Source organism: Sparus aurata, chromosome 4, assembly GCF_900880675.1.
Source record: "Sparus aurata chromosome 4, fSpaAur1.1, whole genome shotgun sequence".
Lineage (NCBI taxonomy): Eukaryota > Metazoa > Chordata > Actinopteri > Spariformes > Sparidae > Sparus > Sparus aurata.
In genome coordinates this window covers 4,008,837-4,031,183 of record NC_044190.1, presented here as the reverse complement: position 1 = coordinate 4,031,183, position 22,347 = coordinate 4,008,837, and the positions used below count along the sequence as shown (strand labels likewise).

General features: G+C 40.5%; 2 protein-coding genes across 9 annotated transcripts; both read right to left on the bottom strand.

Annotated features, from left to right (window-relative positions):
- Positions 1 to 7,161: 7,161 nt before the first annotated feature.
- Positions 7,162 to 15,308, bottom strand: LOC115579932 (phosphatidylinositol 4-phosphate 5-kinase-like protein 1). Of its 6 annotated transcripts, XM_030413677.1 has the most exons (11): positions 15,247 to 15,277; positions 14,346 to 14,559; positions 12,585 to 12,785; positions 12,443 to 12,493; positions 10,563 to 10,717; positions 9,932 to 10,056; positions 8,922 to 8,956; positions 8,774 to 8,829; positions 8,584 to 8,696; positions 8,270 to 8,432; positions 7,162 to 7,963 (listed from the first exon to the last, which is right to left on the bottom strand). In XM_030413677.1, the coding sequence occupies exons 3-11, from the start codon at positions 12,783 to 12,785 to the stop codon at positions 7,519 to 7,521; spliced, it is 1,344 nt and encodes a 447-aa protein (XP_030269537.1). In that variant the 5' UTR covers positions 14,346 to 14,559; positions 15,247 to 15,277; the 3' UTR covers positions 7,162 to 7,518. The 6 variants fall into 6 exon arrangements, with proteins under 6 accessions (XP_030269537.1, XP_030269538.1, XP_030269542.1 ...); XM_030413678.1 differs by lacking the exon at positions 14,346 to 14,559 and having other exon boundaries at positions 15,247 to 15,287; XM_030413682.1 differs by lacking the exon at positions 12,585 to 12,785 and having other exon boundaries at positions 15,247 to 15,274.
- Positions 15,309 to 15,733: 425 nt separating this feature from the next.
- LOC115579900 (phosphatidylinositol 4-phosphate 5-kinase-like protein 1) lies at positions 15,734 to 22,346 on the bottom strand. Of its 3 annotated transcripts, none has more exons than XM_030413610.1 (10): positions 22,281 to 22,346; positions 19,907 to 20,095; positions 19,765 to 19,815; positions 19,431 to 19,585; positions 18,791 to 18,915; positions 17,781 to 17,815; positions 17,632 to 17,687; positions 17,442 to 17,554; positions 17,149 to 17,311; positions 15,734 to 16,559 (listed from the first exon to the last, which is right to left on the bottom strand). In XM_030413610.1, exons 2-10 carry the CDS (start codon positions 20,093 to 20,095, stop codon positions 16,115 to 16,117), a joined length of 1,332 nt encoding a protein of 443 aa, XP_030269470.1. In that variant the 5' UTR covers positions 22,281 to 22,346; the 3' UTR covers positions 15,734 to 16,114. The 3 variants fall into 3 exon arrangements, with proteins under 3 accessions (XP_030269470.1, XP_030269471.1, XP_030269472.1); XM_030413611.1 differs by having other exon boundaries at positions 15,734 to 16,538; XM_030413612.1 differs by lacking the exons at positions 19,765 to 19,815; positions 19,907 to 20,095; positions 22,281 to 22,346 and having other exon boundaries at positions 18,791 to 18,845; positions 19,431 to 19,482.
- Between the last annotated feature and the right edge of the window lies 1 nt (position 22,347).

Sequence of the window (22,347 nt, the reverse complement as noted above, 5' to 3'; positions counted from 1 at the left end):
GTGTGTAAAAAAGGAGACTATGTGTAAAGTGCATATTTGTTAAAAATTAAAGTATGACAGAAGCGAGAGAAGGAAACACATCACCTGTTGTCTATCTCGTCCTTTCTCTGTCCTTTACAGAAAACATTATAATCTGCATACTGGCCACACACCTGGGGCCTGTTACAGTGAGCTTCCTTTCCTGGACTAGCTCCACTGATAACAGTATCTCCTCCTCTCGCCAGTTGGGTTTTCTTTTCGATTCCATGTTGATTTCTGCATGTGGCGGCAGTAGGCTAGTATATAGAGCCACCCACACAAGTTTCAAGTTAGTTGCCTAATTAATGAATTGGAAAGATAAGGAAACATTTATGTATGTTTGTATTATTTTGTAGATTATTGTCAAAATATACACTCCCATTGTCCATTTTAATATTTCTAAGATATTTCTTTATTCTTAGACAAGGGATTCCCTTCCGTGATTGGTCATTTCTATGGACAGGGTTAGGGTTAGTGACATCAGCTAAAATTCTGTTTTACGGCACATAGTATTGTCGTAATTCAGCTCTGAAAGTGACACTTAAGATTCAGTCCTACACTTCGCTGAAAGTGTGAGTAAAACGCTTGATAACTAACTATTAAGTGCAGCTTTCAGCGAAGAATTTTTTTACTCATAAGTAGTGTTGCACGGTAAACCGATACTAGAAAGGTACAGCGGTACCCAGCCGTTAAGAACAATACTTTTTCACGTTTTATTAGTATCAGTACTTCATGAACTTTGTGTGACAGCAGCGCAGCGTGTCTGTGTGCAGCTTCTCTCTGCAGACAGAGTGGGCGTGGTTTCACAGTGACCGACAGTCACAGAGCGACACAGACGTGTTGACTCCCTTGTCCATTACGGATTTAAAGCATCGTTTACAGACGGGCTTTGTGGTGTCCGTGGGCTTGCCCTTACTCTCGGCAACGTGCGTCTGCTTTTTCAACAAGCCTAGGACGGTCGGCAGGAGCACTCATGCCACTCTCAGCTGACAGGCATGCAGACTTGTTCAAAGAGTTCAAAGAGCTGCAGGTTAGCGATAGATAACGTTAAATATCCCCCGGATGGAAGTCAAGTGAACTATATTCACCATCAGAGTTGCAGGAGGCAGTCAGGGGTAAAGCTAACTGTTTAACAGTCCGATGTGGTTCCACACATCTCTGTATGCAAACACAACGTTCACACTGGTAACATGAACTTTACCATAACATGCACTGGTGTTCACAAGTATGCTGATCAACAACACCACTTATAAATGATCTTTTTTAAGTCAATCAGTACTAGTAATATAATCATAGCTTGTTCATTTTTGTCAATAATTTATAATATATATTGTGATTTATATGATTAGAAAATGGTCTGATCAGAGCACAGACCTCCACCAGGTCTGGGTCATTTGTGTTGTACTTTAGTGCACTAATGTAGTTTGCAGGCTGATAATCCAGGGTTTGAACTTTATCAACATGAAATGCAAATTGCACATTTCCCCTTTGTGGGACAAATAAAGTATTATCTTATTTTATGAATTGCCAGACTTACAGTTAATGTCATTTATGTTCATTATTTTTATGCTGAATAAAATTGTAGTTAATATGCTGTTAATTTTTTTCTACTACAAGCACTGAGCTTTTAATGGAAAATCAGGTTATTTAATAATCTCTGAGAGCAAACAAGACAAATGAACAAAACAAGAAGACACTTGTCTTCTTGGATACAGAAGCTATAAAGCTCAGCAGCTTTTACAACATTTATATTTTTATTTTGACTTTTGAAGTGTTTTAATTAATAAAAAGAAATAAATCATTTTAAGTTCCACATTCTGTCATCTGATATTTTATTCCTTTACTTTTGATGATGTTCTAGTTTTCCGCTGTGGTATCGTTTCAGTATCGGTATCGAGATATTTTAGGCAGGTATCGTACCGAAGTCATAATTTTGGTATCGTGACAACACTACTCATAAGTCAACTCTTAGCAGGGTTCTTAGGAGTAATTCTAAGAAGCTTGATGAATACAGGCCCTGGAGGCTGCAGATTCAGACCCGCAGTTCTAGGCCCCTCATGTTTTTATGACAGTGCCTCCTACTGGGAGGAGTATGTACCTTCAGTATACTAAATAATGTACTGCACAGCAGTAATAATTGCACCAAAAGTCTGTATTTGAAAAGTTGCCCAAAACTGCTTGGCTGTAGCTGTTCATTGATACCCTAGTTCCAAAAACCTTTGTAATTTTATCCAGGCGTTGTTTGTTTTTATGAACATTGTAGTGGTGGATGATTTTCCTCATGAGGAACAGATGGGTAGATGGTAATGCCATGTTTTGGAAGTAATTGTTTTGTTTTGTTTTGGGTTTTTTTTTTTCATTTTTGCAAACAGCTGCTACTACTTGATTGTTTACTTTTCTGGTAAGTTGCGGAACCAGGCCAAGCTTCCTCAGGGCATCTCGGGCATCCTTTGTGTTGTCCTTGTGAAATCGATCATATAGAGCATGATTCTCAGCTGAACGTTACTGGATGACCATCACAGTCTATGACCAGTTTCTTGAAGTTTAGCCAAGGCAGTACACCTTCAGCTTCCCAGCTTTGGCCAGGGCTATATTTTCTTCAGTTGGGTCCCTTAAACGTCCTTGGAAGGGTTTGAAGGAAATCCTCTCTGGATCTCTAAGGTTCATGTGCGTCGCCATCCCACGTGCAGTTATAAATGACTATATTTGGCATGTGTTTCCAGGAAAGCAGGAGATCAATAAAGTCCTGTGGGCTCTCTGCGTGAATGTTACACTGTATACTATATTCAATGCTGCATTGGGCACATAATCCCAGCCCAGCCACCTGAGATAGAAAAAAAAAAAAAAAAGGCAGATGAAAGGGATTGTTGCAGGACAACCTCTCAGTGTCATTATGGAATTCCATTTCCGATAATCCAATACTATCACCTTTAGAAGTTATTTCCCCTGTTGTTGTTATTATTATTCTAAATACATAAACTATGTAAAATTTTGCCAACCTGAAGCAGCCCAAATCTTTTGAAACTGAAGACTTTTCGTTTGAAAGGTGGAGAAGGTCAGGACGTGATCCGGAGGAGTCCAATCCACACACTCTACATAATGTCCGAATCACTTGAACCTGTCAAATAAGAAACATTGAACATACGAGGAAATGTGTGGTTTGGGGAAAATATTTGCCTGCAAATCACACTTCTAAGAAAATTACAATAAATGGGGTTTCTACCTTCTGCTTGTACAGTTCTTCTCTGAGTCGGTCCTCTGACTCTGTTATTTCACTCGCCTCAGCCAGCTTTGGTTGATGGGTCTTTTGTAATTCTGTGTTAAGGCCATTGTGTGACCTGCGTGTGTTTTTCCAAGAGGCCCAAAAGTGGAAAGATGGTGCAACTGCAAATTCGATTTCTTTGGTGACCCTAGGAAATATCAAAACACACTAAATGTAAGTACATCAGTTTATATTAAGTAACATATTGTTCAATGAAAATCACTTAACATGTAAATCATCAGGCAGCAGGAATATGTTTGCAAACTTTACCTTCATGGCAAACAGCCCAGTTAAAATGCAGGTCCAGATGTGTTTTACACTTGCTATACTTTGTTGGGTTGAACAATGTTCGGCTGCAGAATGGACAATGGAACTTCTGACATGTCATACATTTGTTGAGTCGAGGCAAGGTCCTACCTTTCTTACCGAGACCTGGATCACCGCAGAAAACTCTGCCACTCCAGCTGTCCTCTCCACTGCCTACTCAGTCTCACACTCCTCGAGACAAATAGGTCGAGGAGGAGGAACCCGCCACTTCGTCTCCCCAATGTGGTCCTACCAGGTTCTTCCCCTTGACCACCTACCCAGATCTGCTTTTGAATTCCATGCTATCTCTGTCACACTTACTTTCAAACTCAACATTGTGGTGATCTATTTCCCAGGCATGTGATTTTTCCGGATTTTTCGACATGAAAATGCGACCCTCGTGAATCATGCAAATCCGCTTTTTTCTTTTTTTTTTGACGGGGGGTAGGACCGGCGGACCGCCATTAACCACTAATGGGTTTCAACAGACCAGGTGTTTATTTGGGACAGGCGTTTAATTCCCTCCTCACAAAAATCCGGGATGAAAATGTCACAAACTTCTCCAGCTTCTCGGTGAATTCTCTGGCATCCTTCTGGGCAATAGTTGTCTTCAGCCAGTGAAGTTGGTGCGGCGGAGGAAACGATTCAGCCAACCAGCACTCACAGATAACTCCTCATCTCTGCTGTCACTCACGGTGGCGTACATTTGTTCCGCCATCGCCCTGATCATTTTGCGGGACACTCTCTTGTGGCGTGCCCGTTTGAAATCGTTTGAAACCTCCCTCCACCAGGCAGCCTGGTCCTGTTGCTGTCCTCCTCGGACAGACGCTGAAGCTCTGTTTTATTTTTTTCGCCAGTCTCTCTCTCTCTTGGGGTCGACAGAGAAACATCTAGCAGCTGCTTCTCCTGAGTTTTCCTCTGCATAATTTAAGACAGAAAGTTTGCTGCACCGGAGCCATGGCGATCATCTGTGTGATGACTGACAGAAAGTGAGCACGATACGTGAAAAAAAAAAATTGTGCAGTGTCAGTGGTCACGTGCAGTGTGAGGGGACCACATGATGTGTTTTATTATGTTTTTATGTGTTTACAGCTGCTAATGTATGTTACGCTGTTACTGTGATGACACATGACAGTTAAATATTGAATCTGTCTATAATAACCACATCCTGACATGTAACTGTGATTTTTGATAATCTAAGTACTAATAATAGCAATCATGACAAAAAATTAACAAAGACTGCAGATCACGATAAGAAGCTGCAACTGGCAGTGAGCAGCTCTCTTTTCTGTCAGCAGTTAAGTGATTTACTCCATGACAGAACATTATAAAATATGATAATGTATAAAATAACATTTAATGGTAAAAAAAAAAAGTACAGTTGCAGTAGACTTCTATTATAAATATGCAGCATATATATAGTTTATTATTATCATTATTATTATTATTATCCATTTTATTATGACTACTATTTTTCTGCATATTCTTGACTTTGAATGGGAGCTGCTTTAAAGCATTTCTGTTTCTGATTCATATATTATGCAGTCAGTTGTCCAAATTTTTGTTAAATTAACCAAGACAGATGTCAGGGTGTAGTTATTATAGACACAGATTCAATATTTAAGTGTCATTTATCATCACAGTAACAGCGTCACATACCCTAACCCTAACCCTCTTTAGATGCTCTCTGTCCCCTCACCTCCCGACCAGCACAATCTCGCTTCAGGCATTATTCCAGCTCCTTTCAAGACAGCCACAGTAAAGCCACTCCTAAAGAAACCCACCCTAAACTCAGCTGACATCCGAAAGTACAGACCTGTACCCCTTCTTTCATTCCTCTCTAAAACCCTGGAACGCGCAGTCTACAACCAACTGTCCTCCTCTTTTTCAGAATATGACCTCCTTGACCCTAATCAGGCTTCAGGACTGGTCACTCCACTGAGACAGCCCTCCTCATAGTGACTGAGTCACTGGGTGCCGCTAGAGCCTCGTCCCACTTGTCAGTCCTAGTTCTCCTCAAGTTATCCTCTGCGTTTCGACACAGTCATTGCGATGTGCATCTCTGAAGGCTTGGCAAACACCTCCGCCTGGACGGCTGCACATCACCTCAAACTCAACCTTAGTAAAACTGAACTCTTCTTCATCCCGGGGAAAGACTGCCCTCACATGGACCTGTCAGTCGCTGTCGAGGTATGGCCTTTGTTGACAGCATTCAGGAACAATTAAAAGCAGGATTTGATGTAATCAATCCTGGAGACAGGATATTTTGTAGGTCCTGGGGTCATCCTGATGACATTTTCAGCAAAAAGCAGTTTATTCAAGTGTACAACAAGTATACTTATTGAAGTGTACTTTTTATATACTATATTTTATATACTTAAGAGAAGTATAGTGACATATACTTGGCTTATACTGAAAAGTATAAAGAATAGTCTAAGACTAAGTACATTAATACTTAGACTTACACTTATACTTTAATTCTAAAGCTTATACTTGTACTTTAGTATACTGTAACGCCCCTTGTGGACTGTGGCGCAAAGACTCTTGGGTATTCTGTTGTTGTTGGTGTAATTATGGTTCGTGAATGTGTTTGTGAATAAGATGATGTGTAAGACGGTTGCGGGTTAATTCACATCCTTGTTCTGTGGTTAAATTGTCGAGTTAACAAAGATGATAAAAATGTTGGCACCGTGAGTGAAGGGATGTTTTCTGGGAGAGACTTCCCATTTGTTAAGCTTTTAGCATGTGTGATAAATGGTGAATTTCTGGTTATAACTTGCCAAATTACAAGTACTAATACTTAGTATCTCTTGATGTAAATGCAGATTAAGAATAACAATGTTTTTCACTACACATATTTGCATTGAGGTATTACCTCTGTTATAAACGTACATGTTAATAAACTAAAATGTGGACTAGAAGTATATACTTAGTACACTAGTAGTATATAGATGAGTGTACTTGTTGTATACTTAAAAGTATACTTCTGTAAACTTAAGATGACCTTATAAAGTGTACTTAAAGTATACTTTTCTAAACTTAGAATGTTCCAATTTAGTACGAAGAAGTATTAAATTAGTATACTTTCTAGTATGCTACAAGTACATGGTCCATAGTATACTTGCTATACTTATAATTATACTCAAGCATACTTAATAAAATGAACTTCAAGTATACTATTTTTTGCTAAGGGAAAGCCTACCTTTATTCTCAGTGGGGGATGAAGACCAGTTCCAGTTTTTTTCAGTTTCCTGGCCTCTCTCCTGCTTTCCAGTGTGCTGATAAAAAAATATGTAATCAAGAGCCTCAGTTATGGTATATCAACCTGCCATGGTGCTGCAACACAATGAACTGCAGGCAAGGCTTCAAAAAAGAATTATGTACCGAAGCTATGAGAAATGTTGGATATTATTGAAACTATGTTGCAACTGTCTGTGAGAACTGCCAACAGGTGTTGTTCCCGTGGGAGAGAGACTCTACTTGGCAAAGGTTACCCTAGTGGTTGCCAGGGAACCCAAGGTTAATAAAACGGACAAATTATGTACAAATTAATACAATTTATTGTGTGTGTTGAAATCCTGATGGTGGAAAAAGTCATGGAATCTTAGGTTAGTCTGATCAAATTAACTATTTTTACAGAGAGAAAACTTTTTTAAATTGATCAAATTTGGCTGGAACACAACATAAGGGTTAAGCGGACACATGAATAGTGCACAATACATTAGCAGAGGGATACAAGAAAGAAAAAAACATATGTATGTAATGAGTCAGGGGAATTGTTAAATTTAACAATTTTTGTAAAATTCATGTTGAATTTTGATAGATGTGGGGTTATCATACACTCAACAGTTCTCTGGGAGCTGCAAAAGTGCCCCACCTGGTGGACACATGTGCTATTTAGCATATCAGTGATGACTGTGTCCTGCATTGTGTCACTGAGTGTGGTTCTGTATCCACTGACAGAACCTGTTTGAATATTTGACAGGGTTGACTGTGGAAAAGGCCCTGCCAGGGTAACGAAGACTTTTCCAAAGGTTCTCCCATCTTTGTTTCCAACCGTAGACAGTAAAAATGTCTATAATGCCTACAAAGTAACGACGCTCTGGCCCGTCTATGACATGAATAGCATTTTTGCAGTTGGGCAGTAGCCTACGATGGTGTTCATGGAACTTCTGCAGCTCTGAGTCAGTCTCAGTTTCTATTGCAAGACTGTTGATCTCCTGGAGGGGGATCCCTTCACCAAAGCTCTCAGCTGCTGCCTGTGGCTCTCCTGACCCAAAATCTGTAGTATCTGGTGCAACTTCAGCCGTGGTCTCTTCCAATAATGGAACGGAGGGTGAGTCTGGCTCTGTTGGGCTGTCATCAAAGTCCAATGACCTAAGGGAAAGACAGAAAAGAGCAGTCAGTCAGTAGGGTGTTCATAGTGGTTGGCAGCTTTAAAACACAGACGTCAGACATAAAACACCGATCCCATCAAAATGTAAAAGAAAAACTACCATGTTTGCTGTTACATAGCAGCACATATAGAACATATAACATGGACAGTGAAATATTAGAGAGAAGAAATTAAAAAAGAAAAACAACTGCAGTCAAGAAAACAGGCAGACAGAAATGAGCAGGTGACCGGTGATGTCAAAGACAGTATGTGATTACATGACAAGCTTCTTTCTAGTTGAAACCTACTTTGTGGTGCGCATGACGAGGTTTGCCATAGAATGTTTCCCATCAATCTCATCTTGGTGCAGAGGTTGATGGGCCAACAGGAGACTGTAGTCCAGCACATTCAGCTGTCGTAGAAAGCCAACGTCCACTTTCACTTGATTGACAAACCAGGATTTCTGCCGACCTGCAGCAACAACACACGTGTCTGCATTTAGTATGTCTTTACAATTGCCAGCTGCATGTGGCTTAATTTTTTTTTCTGCAGCTGAAACAGTTCACTGTTTCTCAACAGCAATACAAGTACAGCAGTGTAGTGTAGTGTAGTGAAGACTTACCTAAACCAATGTGCTGCCCTTCAAAGTTATTGTCCTTCAGCACTTTAATTATTTGTTTCCCACCTGTGTCAGGGTTAGTCCATCTTCCCAGCTCACAGCCTTTAATGTCGAATCTATGCAATAAAAACATTTATCAGCTATCATACACCCATAAAATATTTCTGACATCCACACAACAAGACTATTGTACCTTATATTGATCCTCTCATCAGGGTAGAACACACTCTGCATCACAATGAAGTACTTCTAGACAGCAGACAGACAAAACTGCACTGTTGAATTGTTACGGATAGGATATGATGATATAATGACTTACTGCTTATCATGTTATAAAATACCTTCATTTTATTTGGAATAACAATCCTGTGGACACCTGGAAAGTGGATAGAAGGATGTATATTATTAAATCATATGTAGTATAACATTGTCTTTTGATGTCTTTTATTGCCATTATCAATAGATGCTATTTAACCTCTGCTTCAACATAGTGAAGTCATTCTTTATAGAAACACAAAAGGCAATATGTCAACAGAAACATGTTGTATTACATCATTCTCATGATGGACAAAGCACTTGCTTGAGGAGTAGCTAGAGTCTAATTGGCTGAGGAACTGACTCAAACTGGGTCTCAGGCACCATGCAACAGTTAACCTGGTAACATTGGCAGTTTATTGTCTGAACACAAACATAGCTTATGATTGTACCCAACTGGAGAGCAACTCTAGTATTTTTTTTGTAGCAAATCAACACAACAAAATTGATGCTTTCAAGCTGGCAAGTTGACCCAGACACAGATTAGGTTGAGAAATATAGGACTCTACTGTAATGGTAGATGTTTCTTGATGTCAAATGGTTTCAGGGTCATGCCAGGTGCCTCCCCACTTTATAGCAAAATGACCAAATGCATCCCCCTTACTAGCCTTTAACCCCCCCGTCCGGTCCCGGGTAAAAGTAAGAGAGAGAGAGGGAGAGAGGTTCCTTTTAGTTGAACATGTTGGTCTAGTCTATCTAACTCATTTATCTTTTTTCTGACTGAAGTTTGTGTATGTTAGAATCAATTGCCTCGACCACAGCACTGAAATAGCTGTAGTCCAACTGTGCTGTGTATTGATAAATCCATGGTGCTGTCTGTGGTGCTGAGGTGGCAGACCGATATGTAACTGACACGATAATTAATGTTCAGACTCATTCATTAAATCATTCATTATCCATAACTGCTTACCTTTTAGAGGGTTACAGGGGGCTACAACTGGTCCCAGCTGTAATGGGCTGAGTGGCGAGGTACACCACAAAAAGTTTTTTGTATGGATACTTTCAAAATTGTGTTTGTTGTTGCTGTTACTCTTACCTAGAAACCTCACCATCAGTGAATGAGGGTATTTCTCCAAGTGGTCCATGTATGCCTGCAGATTGGACAGGAGAAACCTGACTTCACGCCTGTTCTGGGTCTTTAAGAAGAACCTCTTGTCATTCCTAAATACAAGAACAACCTGATCAAAAGACGAGAACGTTATGCTTGGACGAATATGCAGAACCTACAATATTTTCAATGACAGGGTGTTTTCAAGGGGGGTTTTAAAGTTCAATGCCAAACATTTTCAAAACTTTTTCTCTACACTCCGGTAGCAACTACAGTATGATTAAGATTAGAGAAAGATCAGGATTGTGGTAAATCAAAAAGAAAAATCAAACCCAACGACCACATTCTTTCCACTTCATTCATGTAGGCCACACTACCTCCAACACTGGCAATGAATGTTGGAATTGGATGTAAATCATTAGGGGCAGTATCATCAAATTCAGATGTAATTACAAGGCATACTTTGTATCCTACATTAAATATTTAAACTGTATGTGAGTATGTTTGTGTGAGTGTGAGGGCATATTGGATGTTAGTCTAGTTTGAAATGAGTTAGGATGAGATAAAGGAAAGGGTTAGTAAAGGAAGGCCCCTGTGTGTAAAAAGGGATCATGCTCACGTGATGAAGAAATCTGCCTTGCTCTTGGAGTTGCTAACAAACTGGAGGTAGTCACCGTCTGAGCAGAGGGAGTTCATATATTCCTCCTCTGTGATATTCAGTGAATGCCTCAGTTTAGCAAAAACTTGAGGTGCAAACGTCTGCATCTCAAACCCCTGGGAGGCAAAATGACATACATTCAGTTTTGCAGTGTTTGCTTTAAATTGCTTATCAGGAACACATCTTTCTATAAATGCATGGAATCTCTGTCTGTGTGTGTGTGTGTGTGTGTGTGTGTGTGTGTGTGTGTGTGTGTGTGTGTGTCTGTTGGTCAAATATCTCTGTGGATAAGGATCACACTGACCCGAGACTTTAAACATGGCTGCTGCGTGGTTCAGTGGTGTGCATCTAAGCATTTGTTTGGACTGCAATGATACCGTGAATAAAATATTTCATAAATGCTTTACAAATTCCGCCGAGCATTGTCCACCAGAGCCACCACCGTCATGTGCGCACCAGAGCCAATCACTGCACACCGTGGCCACGTGTGCACCAGAGCCAATCACTGCAGAGATCAAGCCCACGACGTACCTGAAGAAACAAGCGGATTTATACCTGCAGCGGCGCGAGCTGGACCGGGATTTTGCCGGCGGTTCGGTCCGTTCTGTTCTGTTCTGTGCATCTAAACTGACTGTTGTGGATTAATGAGATTAAACGAGTCCGGACCGAGTCTGTTCGGGTCTGAGGAGATCCGGAGACGCGCGGACAACAAAGTGGAATCGGAATCTGTGGATGTTCATGTGTAGCTAGCGGCTAGCTAGCCGCTAGCTACACGGCCCACCTCCCGAGGCGACGGACCGGACACACCGGCACGTCCAAAACCGGACCTAGGGTAAATAATGCCCGCCACGCTTTTTTGCGAACATTGCCGTCACGTTTGCTTTGTGTCTGGTGCAGGAAGAAACGGTAAAAACAGGCTTTTGTCATGAAAGTGTCCAAGCAGCAAGTTTGGTTGTTGAGGAACAGGAAGTTGTGGGAGGGACCTAGGCGGATGATTGACAGGCAACGACGGTCGGACAGCGATATTTAGAGTTGAGAGATTTGTTACATTTAGCGTGTTTGGAGTGTGTAGTTAGTGTGTTATGTAGTGTTTGGTGTAGTGTGTTTAGTGAGTAGTGGAGTCGGTTTTTCGTTTAATGAGTCAGAACAATGAGAAGATGCTGAATGTGGAGCAGGCAGTGCAGCTCTACATTCAGCTGGAAGGAGCACAGGCCAACCTGAGCATTGCCTGCATTTAAATGTAAATAGTTACATATAACTTTGTAAATTTTTTAAATGTATGCACAAATTTAGCAAACAACAATTTATATTTGCATTATAAGTAAAAAAAAATGGTTTGTTGTAAATATGTTTATTTGTGGTTTTCACAGTAAAAAAATCAAACTTTTTCTACTCAGATTTTATGGGTTTTTTGTGATTTTAGGTCCATTGTGTTAATACAGTTTGTCAAAAAAAAAAAATAACTGTACAGTCACACATGTGAGGTTGTGCTAAAAATAATGACACCAAGTAAATAGTTTTTAAGGTGAAATATAATGGCAAAATCAAAAATAGTCAAAAACAGCCATTTATACCCTGGAATATCGAATTTCACAACAAACCTAAATATCCCTGATGTCCAACCTTCAAACACAGCCTCATTTGGCCATCCATGAAAAAGCTCCTTAACCTCCCACTTTTTTATAGGAATACACTTTTGTTACGGGCACTGCACTAGTAGAACAAAAAATAGTAATACAGGCTAGGACATCTTAAAGAAACAGAAGAAGATAACAAGACAAAGCTTTTAAAGCCACTGTTAATATAACAGAAAAGGGGTTAAGGTGGAAGTTATCACTTGCCTCATGGCTTTGAGTCTCCTCTGCTTTGAAGTGTTCAGCTGTGAGGGTTTCCTGTGTAAAAATATGTTCATGAGTGAATTCATGTCTTCAGTGTTTCACATTTACTATCCAACTGGTGGCCTAAAATCAGAAGATTCTTCACCTGGACTGGTGTGTCCATACTGGTCTGAATGGAGGTGTTTATGCCTTCTTTTATCATGGCTGTCAGATTGTAGAACTTGTGCTCTGGGTTGATCTCAAACACTCCTAACATAACAACTAACATTTTCCATCGCTGTCTCAAATGCCACCAGCATCTTCGTCTTGTAGCTCTGGAGGGTTGAGCAGCTGTTCTCGGTGCCATCTATGACGCCGGGCAGGGATAAGTTTAACAAATTAAAGTAGGACAGTCAGCTGTAGTAGAGTGCACCCACAGCCTTTCATAACCAGACCATGAGCCAAGAGGGAAAAACTTGTTGTACATTAAAATGGCATGGTAGAAGACCTTAAGATGAAACCAGTTGGAAGTTTCCTTACAAGCAATTTATTAACTGCTTATTGGAAAAAAAAAACAAAAAAAAAAACAGTTCATTATTTTCAAAAAATGTTGTTTTTTAATACATTTTGCCGTAATTATTGTCGTAACTAGGGGGTCATGTCAAACAATTTCAAAATATGTTACTTAGTAATTAGCAACTGCTAAGTAATATGAACTGTTAAGAAAACCTGTCTCTATCACATTTGTTAATTTTTTATGAACATTTCAGTTTGTCATAAATTAAATTTAAGAGCAAAGTGAGGCAAAACTTAACACAGGCCTTTTGGTTTTTGCTGATTTTTGAGTGCAGCCAATGTGTGCATGCTTCTGTGAATTTTGGCTTCTCGGAAAGAGCTTGATGTTCACACCAGTCCTGCGTGGAGAGAAAGCTTTTAAACATGTAGGTATATTTAGGGCCCGAGCAGGACTCGACCTACGAGGTACCTATTGTTTTTGTCGTGACAACTTTTTTGCCCCAAATGATCGCATTTTTCACTGCCTGAACATACCCCAAAACTCACCAAACTTGGAATATACGTCACACCTGCCGAAAAACTTCATAATCTATTGTTGTCCTCAGTTTCCACTGGTTGACCACTGGGTTGCGCTCTTTAAATTGAAGTATTTTATATCTCCACATCGGTAGGTCGGATTAACACAAAACTTGGTACAATTCAAAGTTCCCATTTTACCCCCATTTTGACCCATTTCCATGCCACATACTTTAATGAACCCCTCCTACAGATTGAATACCACAGACTATTTATTCACTCAGTATCATCCTCAAACCTTGAACATGAAAGTTATCAAAAGTTTTCGCCTGCGTCAAACATGGTGGGTGTCATGGTGTGGTCCATTTTCATGCTTCGCCATAAAGCATCAAGTCCTTTTAATTCATGAAACTATGAATATAATAAAAAAAAATAATGAAACTACAGCAGCTTAAGCCATGCTGTAGTGTTCAGAGGACGATACACCAAAGGATGACACAAATAACGGAAATACTTCAGCGTGGTATTGTACTTTTTGGACACTTTTACGCACTGTTGGACACTTTTAAGCTCTGTCTGTAATATTCATTGTAAAAGTCTTCGGATGTGCTTTTAAGCTGCACCTACTGCGGTCTAGCAAAAAGGACAGTTTGTTTTTACCTCTTGCCACTACCCTGTCTACAGCCCATAGCTCCTCTCACCTCATCACCTGGCTGTGTCAGCTGTGCACCCCTGATCGATAAGATTACAGAGCTGGAAGGAAGAATCTCCACCTTATACCAGATCCAGGAAGCAGAACAACTCCTGTACACCATCACCTGCGGCCCAGCAATAACTAACACAACCTGCTCCAGTAAACCCAATGCCAGCCCCCCGGCGCCTCTGTTGAAGTCACCTCTCCTCCAGAGTCCAGTGTTACTGCTCACCAGGGTCCTGCTGATACCCCTCCTCTGGCCACCACTCCTAATGACTACTGGCTAAGGCTCGGGGCTAAGCCCAAAGCCCTAAGCAGCTCCACACCATCCCGCCACAAGCTCAGGAAGCTGGTCGGGGGGAGAGGGAGGGGGAGACGGTCCCCTCCTGCAGCCTCACTTTATTATAGCATCCAGCTGAAAAATAAATATGAACTCTTCAATGATTGTGCAGCGAACAACGCATGGAGGTTGCAGAGAGGGAGCTGATCTCCATGATCTCACATTTCAACATTTCATCCCTATGTAGTGACTAGGGAATAAGTAGGGAATGAGTGGGTGATTTTGGACACAGCCACACTCTTCTGTTGTCCTTCCACCCAGAGGTGTGCACTTATTATATCACTTCACAGCAGAGATTGCAGTGAGGGAGAGGAAAGGAGCAGTCATTCTGTTGCAATACCTGTTCTGTGCCCAACAGGGTTTGACAGGTAAACAATAAAATCCAGTAAGGTGAACTCAAATAGTACAAGATGAACCAAACAAACCTCAATCTTGTTTATGTACACTGTTTTATGTCAGATATCAATCTACTTTACAACTACATGATGGAAAGTGTTTCCCATAAATGTTTATAGTAAACTGATATAGGATAAACGTTGTCATTTAAATATAATCTAGCTGATGTAACACTAGTTAGACAGCACTTTTACAGATAACCCCTGTTAAACTGTGGATATACCACAGTACACTGCACCATCATTGAGCAGGCTCCTAAAGATCATTAAGCTAAAAGACATAATTACTGGTAGTCTTGTTTCTTGATTATACTGAAAATCAAAATCAATCATAACCATACTGTATACATTTTCAGGTAGTTCTTACCTTGACTCTCTGCTTGGACTATTCTGTAAAACACAGGAAATGGTTCACACGATGTGTCTTCCCTTACAGTGTGTCTGAAATGAGTCTTGTCACTGTATACCACATTCCAGACAGGTTATGCAAGCTCTGCAGGCTGTGCCACATGAGGAAGGTGTGTGACTTCTCTACTACAAAGAGGAAACCCTGGAGAGAGCTCCTAAACTATACAATGATGTTGTTTGTCGTGTGGGAAGGTACCTGAGATTCTACTGGTCCATATGTTCCTGTGGTACTGATTGACTTGTATAGTATTTTATTAACCACAGGGCTGTAAACAATTACTGAAAATGACCATTTGCTTTCAGATTATGCATGCATGTGTGTCCATCTGACAAATGAGTATGTACATTTTAGACTAATTGTCGTCTCCCCCATCCATTTCTACTGACTGGTCATTTTTGACTGGGAACACAGAGTGTACAAAAGTTGAATAAAACACAAAATTGGATGCAAATTAATACGATTTATTGTGTGCGTTGAAATCCTCTTTGTGGACAAAGTCATTGACTCTTAGGTCAGTCAGATCAAATTAACTACATTTTTCAGATATAAAACAAGAACACAACATAAGAGTTAAGCAGACACATGAAGATTGAATAGTGCACAATACATTAGCAGAGGGATAGAAGAAACAAGAAAGAAAAAACATATCTATGTAATAAGTCAGAGGCATAGTTACATTTAAATGCCATGTTGAGTGTTGATAGATGTGGGGTTATCAAACACTCAAACGTTTTCTGGGAGCTGCAATAGTGCCCCATCTGGTGGACACAGTGTTAAACAGCAAGTGCTATATAGCATATCAGTGATGACTGTGTCCTGCATTGTGTCACTGAGTGCGGTCCTGTATCCACTGACAGAACCTGTTTGAATATTTGGCAGGGTTGACTGTGGAAAAGGCCCGGCCTGGGTAGCGGAGACTTTTCCACAGGTTTTCCAATCTTTTCTTCCAACCGTAGACAGTAAAAATGTCTATAATGCCTACAAAGTAGCGACGTTCTGGCCCGTCTATGACGTGAATAGCATTTTTGCAGTTGGGCAGTAGCCTACGATGGTGTTCATGGAACTTCTGCAGCTCTGAGTCAGTCTCAGTTTCTATTGCAAGACTGTTGATCTCCTGGAGGGGGATCCCTTCACCAAAGCTCTCAGCTGCTGCCTGTGGCTCTCCTGACCCACAATCCGTAGTATCTGGTGCAACTTCAGCCGTGGTCTCTTCCAATAATGGAACGGAGGGTGAGTCTGGCTCTGTTGGGCTGTCATCAAAGTCCAAAGACCTAAGGGAAAGACAGAAAAGAGCAGTCAGTCAGTAGTGGTTGGCAGCTTTGAAAAACAGAGATCAGACATCAAACACCGATCCCATCAAACTGTAAAAGAAAGACTACCATGTTTGCTGTTACAGAGCAAACATATAACATGGACAGTGAAATATTAGAAGTACATATTAAAAAGCAAAACAACTGCAGTAAAGGAAAGATAATGCATGATGCAGCCCAGCATGTTCCCTGTGCAATAACCCTGCTTAATCTGCAAATGTTACATAGTATTTTAGAGAATGTTTTGTTGTCTTATTGTGTGTATATTAAATTTACAGGAAACATTTTTGTACTGTCCGTTTTTGTACTTTCGTTTTTTGTATTTGGGTGTTTTTTATCTTGTGCCCCTGACTGCCAATGAAGTTTCCCATTTGGGATAACAGAACGACTGAACTGAACTGGAATTGGCTGATTGGGTGAGAATGGCTGTTGACAGGGCAGGCAGAAATGAGCATGCAACCGGTGATGCCAAAGTTTGACAAAGACAGTATGTGATTACGTGACAAGCTTCTTTCTCGTTAAATGGATACACAAAAGATGTGAAACCTACTTTGTGGTGCGCATGACGAGGTTTGCCATAGAATGTTTCCCATCAATCTCATCTTGGTGCAGAGGTTGATGGGCCAACAGGAGACTGTAGTCCAGCACATTCAGCTGTCGTAGAAAGCCAGCGTCCACTTTCACTTGATTGGCAAACCAGGATTTCTGCCGACCTGCAGCAACAACACACGTGTCTGCATTTAGTATGTCTTTACAATTGCCAGCTGCATGTGGCTCAATTTTTCACTATTTCTCAACAGCAATACAAGTACAGCAGTGTAGTGTAGTGTAGTGAAGACTTACCTAAACCAATGTGCTGCCCTTCAAAGTTATTGTCCTTCAGCACTTTAATTATTTGTTTCCCACCTGTGTCAGGGTTAGTCCATCTTCCCAGCTCGCAGCCTTTAATGTCGAATCTATGCAATAAAAACATTTATCAGCTATCATACACCCATAAAATATTTCTAACATCCACACAACAAGACTATTGTACCTTATATTGATCCTCTCATCAGGGTAGAACACACTCTGCATCACAATGAAGTACTTCTAGACAGCAGACAGACAAAACTGCACTGTTGAATTGATACTGATAGGATATGATGATATAATGACTTACTGCTTATCATGTCGTTAAAATACCTTCATTTCATTTGGAATAACAATCCTGTGGACACCTGGAAAGTGGATAGAAGGATGTATATTATTAAATCATATGTGATATAACATTGTCTTTTGATGTCTTTTATTGCCATTATCTATAGATGCTATTTAACCTCTGCTTCAACATAGTGAAGTCATTCTTTATAGAAACACAAAAGGCAATATGTCAACAGAAACATGTTGTATTACATCATTCTTATGTTGGACAAAGCACTTGCTCGAGGAGTAGCTAGAGTCTAATTGGCTGAGGAACTGACTCAAACTGGGTCTCAGGCACCATGCAACAGTTAACCTGGTAACATTGGCAGTTTATTGTCTGAACACAAACATAGCTTATGATTGTACCCAACTGGAGAGCAACTCTAGTATTTTTTTTGTAGCAAATCAACACAACAAAGTTGATGCTTTCAAGCTGGCAAGTTGACCCAGACACAGATTAGGTTGAGAAATATAGGACTCTACTGTAATGGTAGATGTTTCTTGATGTCAAATGGTTTCAGGGTCATGCCAGGTGCCTCCCCACTTTATAGCAAAATGACCAAATGCATCCCCCTTACTAGCCTTTAACCCCCTCGTCCGGTCCCGGGTAAAAGTAAGAGATAGAGAGGGAGAGAGGTTCCTTTTAGTTGAACATGTTGGTCTAGTCTATCTAACTCATTTATCTTTTTTCTGACTGAAGTTTGTGTATGTTAGAATCAATTGCCTCGACCACAGCACTGAAATATCTGTAGTCCAGCTGTGCTGTGTATTGATAAATCCATGGTGCTGTCTGTGGTGCTGAGGTGGCAGACCGATACGTAACTGACACGATATTTAATGTTCAGACTCATTCATTAAATCATTCATTATCCATAACTGCTTACCTTTTAGAGGGTTACAGGGGGCTACAACTGGTCCCAGCTGTGACGGGCTGAGTGGCGAGGTACACCACAAAAAGTTTTTTGTATGGATACTTTCAAAATTGTGTTTGTTGTTGCTGTTACTCTTACCTAGAAACCTCACCATCAGTGAATGAGGGTATTTCTCCAAGTGGTCCATGTATGCCTGCAGATTGGACAGGAGAAACCTGACTTCACGCCTGTTCTGGGTCTTTAAGAAGAACCTCTTGTCATTCCTAAATACAAGAACAACCTGATCAAAAGACGAGAACGTTATGCTTGGACAATTCTGCAGAACCTACAATTGTTGAGTGTTTATCAAATCAAATCAAATCCATCTTTATTTGTATGGCGCTTTTCATACAGAAAAGTGGCTCAAAGTGCCTTACAGATTAAAAAGGTTTTCAAGTTCAATGCCAAAAAATTTCAAAATACTTTTCCTCTACACTCTGATGGCACCCAAAGTATGGTTAAGATTACAGAAAGATCATGATTGTGTTAAATCAAAAACAAAACATTGGCACTGAATGTTGGAATTGGATGTAAATCATTAGGGGCAGTATCATCAAATTCAGATGTAATTACAAGGCATACTTTGTATCCTCCATTAAATATTTAAACTGTATGTGAGTATGTTTGTGTGAGTGTGAGGGCATATTGGATGTTAGTCTAGTTTGAAATGAGTTAGGATGAGATAAAGGAAAGGGTTAGTAAAGGAAGGCCCCTGTGTGTAAAAAGGGATCATGCTCACGTGATGAAGAAATCTGCCTTGCTCTTGGAGTTGCTAACAAACTGGAGGTAGTGGCCTCCTGAGCAGAGGGAGTTCATATATTCCTCCTCTGTGATGTCCAGTGAATGCCTCAGTTTAGCAAAAACTTGAGGTGCAAACGTCTGCATCTCAAACCCCTGGGAGGCAAAATGACATACATTCAGTTTTGCAGTGTTTGCTTAAATTGCATTACAGGAACTCAGGAACAAAAAAATAGTAATACAGGACAGGACATATTAAAGAAACAGAAGAAGATAACAAGACAAAGTTACTGTTAATACAACAGAAAGGGGTTTAGGTGGAAGTTATCACTTGCCTCATGGCTTTGAGTCTCCTCTGCTTTGAAGTGTTCAGCTGTGAGGGTTTCCTGTGTAAAAATATGTTCATGAGTGAATTCATGTCTTCAGTGTTTCACATGTACTATCAAACAGGTGGCCTAAAATCAGAAGATTCCTCACCTGGACTGGTATGTCCATACTGGTCTGAATGGAGGTGTTCATGCCTTCTTTTATCATGGCTGTCAGATGGTGGAACTCGTGCTCTGGGTTGATCTCAAACACTCCTAACATTCTACATCGCTGTCTCAAATGCCACCAGCGTCTTCGTCTTGTAGCTCCGGAGGGTCGAGCAGCTGTTCTCGGTGCCATCTATGACGCCGGGCAGGGATAAGTTTAACAAATTAAAGTATGACAGTCAGCTGTAGTAGAGTGCACACACAGGCTTTCAAAACCAGACCATGAGCCAAGAGGGAAAATGTTTTAAATTTTAAAACACATGCTGCAGAACTACTTAACTCAGATGTTGATCTACAGTGTCCCATTCTAGGATCCACCAAGTGCAACAATGGTCTACCATTTATTTTAACAGTCTAACTTTATAAGTTAGTGTGTTTGGAGGTCTTGCAGAGTCCTGCTGCATATGTGAATAAGTGGTATAAAAAGGAGCATAGTAAAAGGGGCCTTTTTTGAGGCTCCAGAGGAAGCTGCATGTAATTTGCTAAATTACCTCACAGTGACTTAATTGCATTGTAGGCACAGTAGCCGGCTGAGGGCAAGTTGGACACAAACTCGTTGTACATTAAAACAGCATGGCAGTTTTTATGAACATTTAAATTTGTCACAAATGTGAAATAAGTGAGGCAAAACTTAACAGTAGCTCAGTCAGTAGAGACTTGGCTTGGGGACTGGAGGGTGGCCGGTTCAAGTCCAGCTACATTCCACAATATGAAACTGGACTGGTAGCTGAAGAGGCACCAGTCCACTTCCTAGGTTACTGCCGAGGTGCCCTTGAGCAAGGCACCGAACCCCCCATGTGTGCTCCCCGGGCGCTGACATAGCAGCCCACTGCTCCTAGCTTGTGTATGTATGTGTATACTTAGAATGTGCAGCTAGAGATGGGTTAAATGCAGAGGACAAATTTCAGGTGTGTTCACATGTCTGACAAATAAAGATTCTTCTAACATGGGCCTTTGGTTTTTGCTGATTTTGGATTGTGTGCATGCTTCTGTGAACTTTGGTTTCTGGGAAAGAGCTTGATGTTCACAGAAGTCCTGTGTGAAGAGAAAGCTTTTAAACATGTAGGTATATATTATCTTTAATAATATTGTTATTATTATTATCATTTCATGAATGAGTGGCTTGGAGGCTTCCTCTTCTTTGTTTTGACAGTGAAATGTGTGTTGGCAACCCTTTATGATAACATAGAATGTTAAATGATTTTATTATTATTATTATTATTATACGCTTACATTTATGATTTTGCCATATATGTCGAACAATCTGTTATTGGTTATCATGAGAAAGTTTCAGAGGAACAGACACACAAGAGTGTCCCGGTATCCAAAGTAACTCCCTCCCACTCCTGTCTGTCTGTTCATGGTTTGAAAGGAGAGAAGCTGATTGAGATTATAACATGCATGGACATAAATTACAACGGTAGATTTGTATATATTTCCCCCTGATCTGACCAGTCACATGAGAAAGTCGCTAAGTTGTGAATACTGTGTTCAAAATAATATATTTTGGTAGTAAAAAAAAAGCCCCTGTGGCTAAAGAAAGAACCAGCCCAATAACCAAACCCTAAACACGCTGCCTCCACCCCTCAACAGCAGATACACTAGTCTCTTCCTGCCACTGCGGTCCAGGTTGACGTTCCGCTCAACCTGCACTGTGAGGTGTGCTCAGGTGCTCCTGGGTGTGCCGAACCTGAAGTGGAAGCACCTTTATGGAAATCCGGAACAAGCTCATGTCAACTCATGTTGAAGAGCAAGTTTTTGTTTTCCCCTCAAGATTTCCACCTTTAGGCTCTAAAATCTTGACATGCAAATTTTATTTTGTTCCAAATTGAACTGGACTTCTATGGTAACTCTGGGAACATTGGATTTTCTCTATTGATGTGAACATCACTTGTTCGTGTTTTTAAAGATGATACCTGTGCTGTGTCCAGCGGGGTTTGACTGGTAAACAATACAATCCTGCACAGTGAACTCAAATAGTACAAGATGAACCAAACAAACCTCCATATGTTTACATACACTGTTTTATGTCAGATATCAGTCTACTTTACATCTACATGATGGAAAGTGTTTCTCATGTTCATAGTATACGGATTTAGGGAGAAGGTTTGAATTCGATTATAATCTAGCTGATGTAGGACTAATTAGACAGCACTGCTACAGGTAATACCTGTTAAATCGAGGATATGCAACATCTTAGATAGCAGGCTCCTAAAGATCATTACACTAAAAGACATGATAACCGGTAGTCTTGTTTCTTAATTATGCTGAAAATCAAAATCAATCATAACCATACTGTATTTTCAGGTAGTTCTTACCTTGACTTTCTCCTTGAACTATTCCGTAAAACAGAGGAAATGGTTCACACGATGTGTCTTCCCTTAC

Coding starts and splice junctions, on each gene's coding strand:
- LOC115579900 (XM_030413610.1), bottom strand. CDS start 20,095: ATGGCACCGAGAACAGCTGCTCGACCCTCCGGAGCTACAAGACGAAGA. Junction 18,916..19,430: donor AAGGCAGATTTCTTCATCAC/GTGAGCATGATC, acceptor TCTTGTATTTAG/GAATGACAAGAGGTTCTTCT. Junction 16,560..17,148: donor CTCGTCATGCGCACCACAAA/GTAGGTTTCACA, acceptor TCTTTCCCTTAG/GTCTTTGGACTTTGATGACA.
- LOC115579932 (XM_030413678.1), bottom strand. CDS start 12,785: ATGGCACCGAGAACAGCTGCTCAACCCTCCAGAGCTACAAGACGAAGA. Junction 12,494..12,584: donor GTATGGACACACCAGTCCAG/GTGAAGAATCTT, acceptor ATTTTTACACAG/GAAACCCTCACAGCTGAACA. Junction 8,957..9,931: donor ACTGATGGTGAGGTTTCTAG/GTAAGAGTAACA, acceptor TCCACTTTCCAG/GTGTCCACAGGATTGTTATT.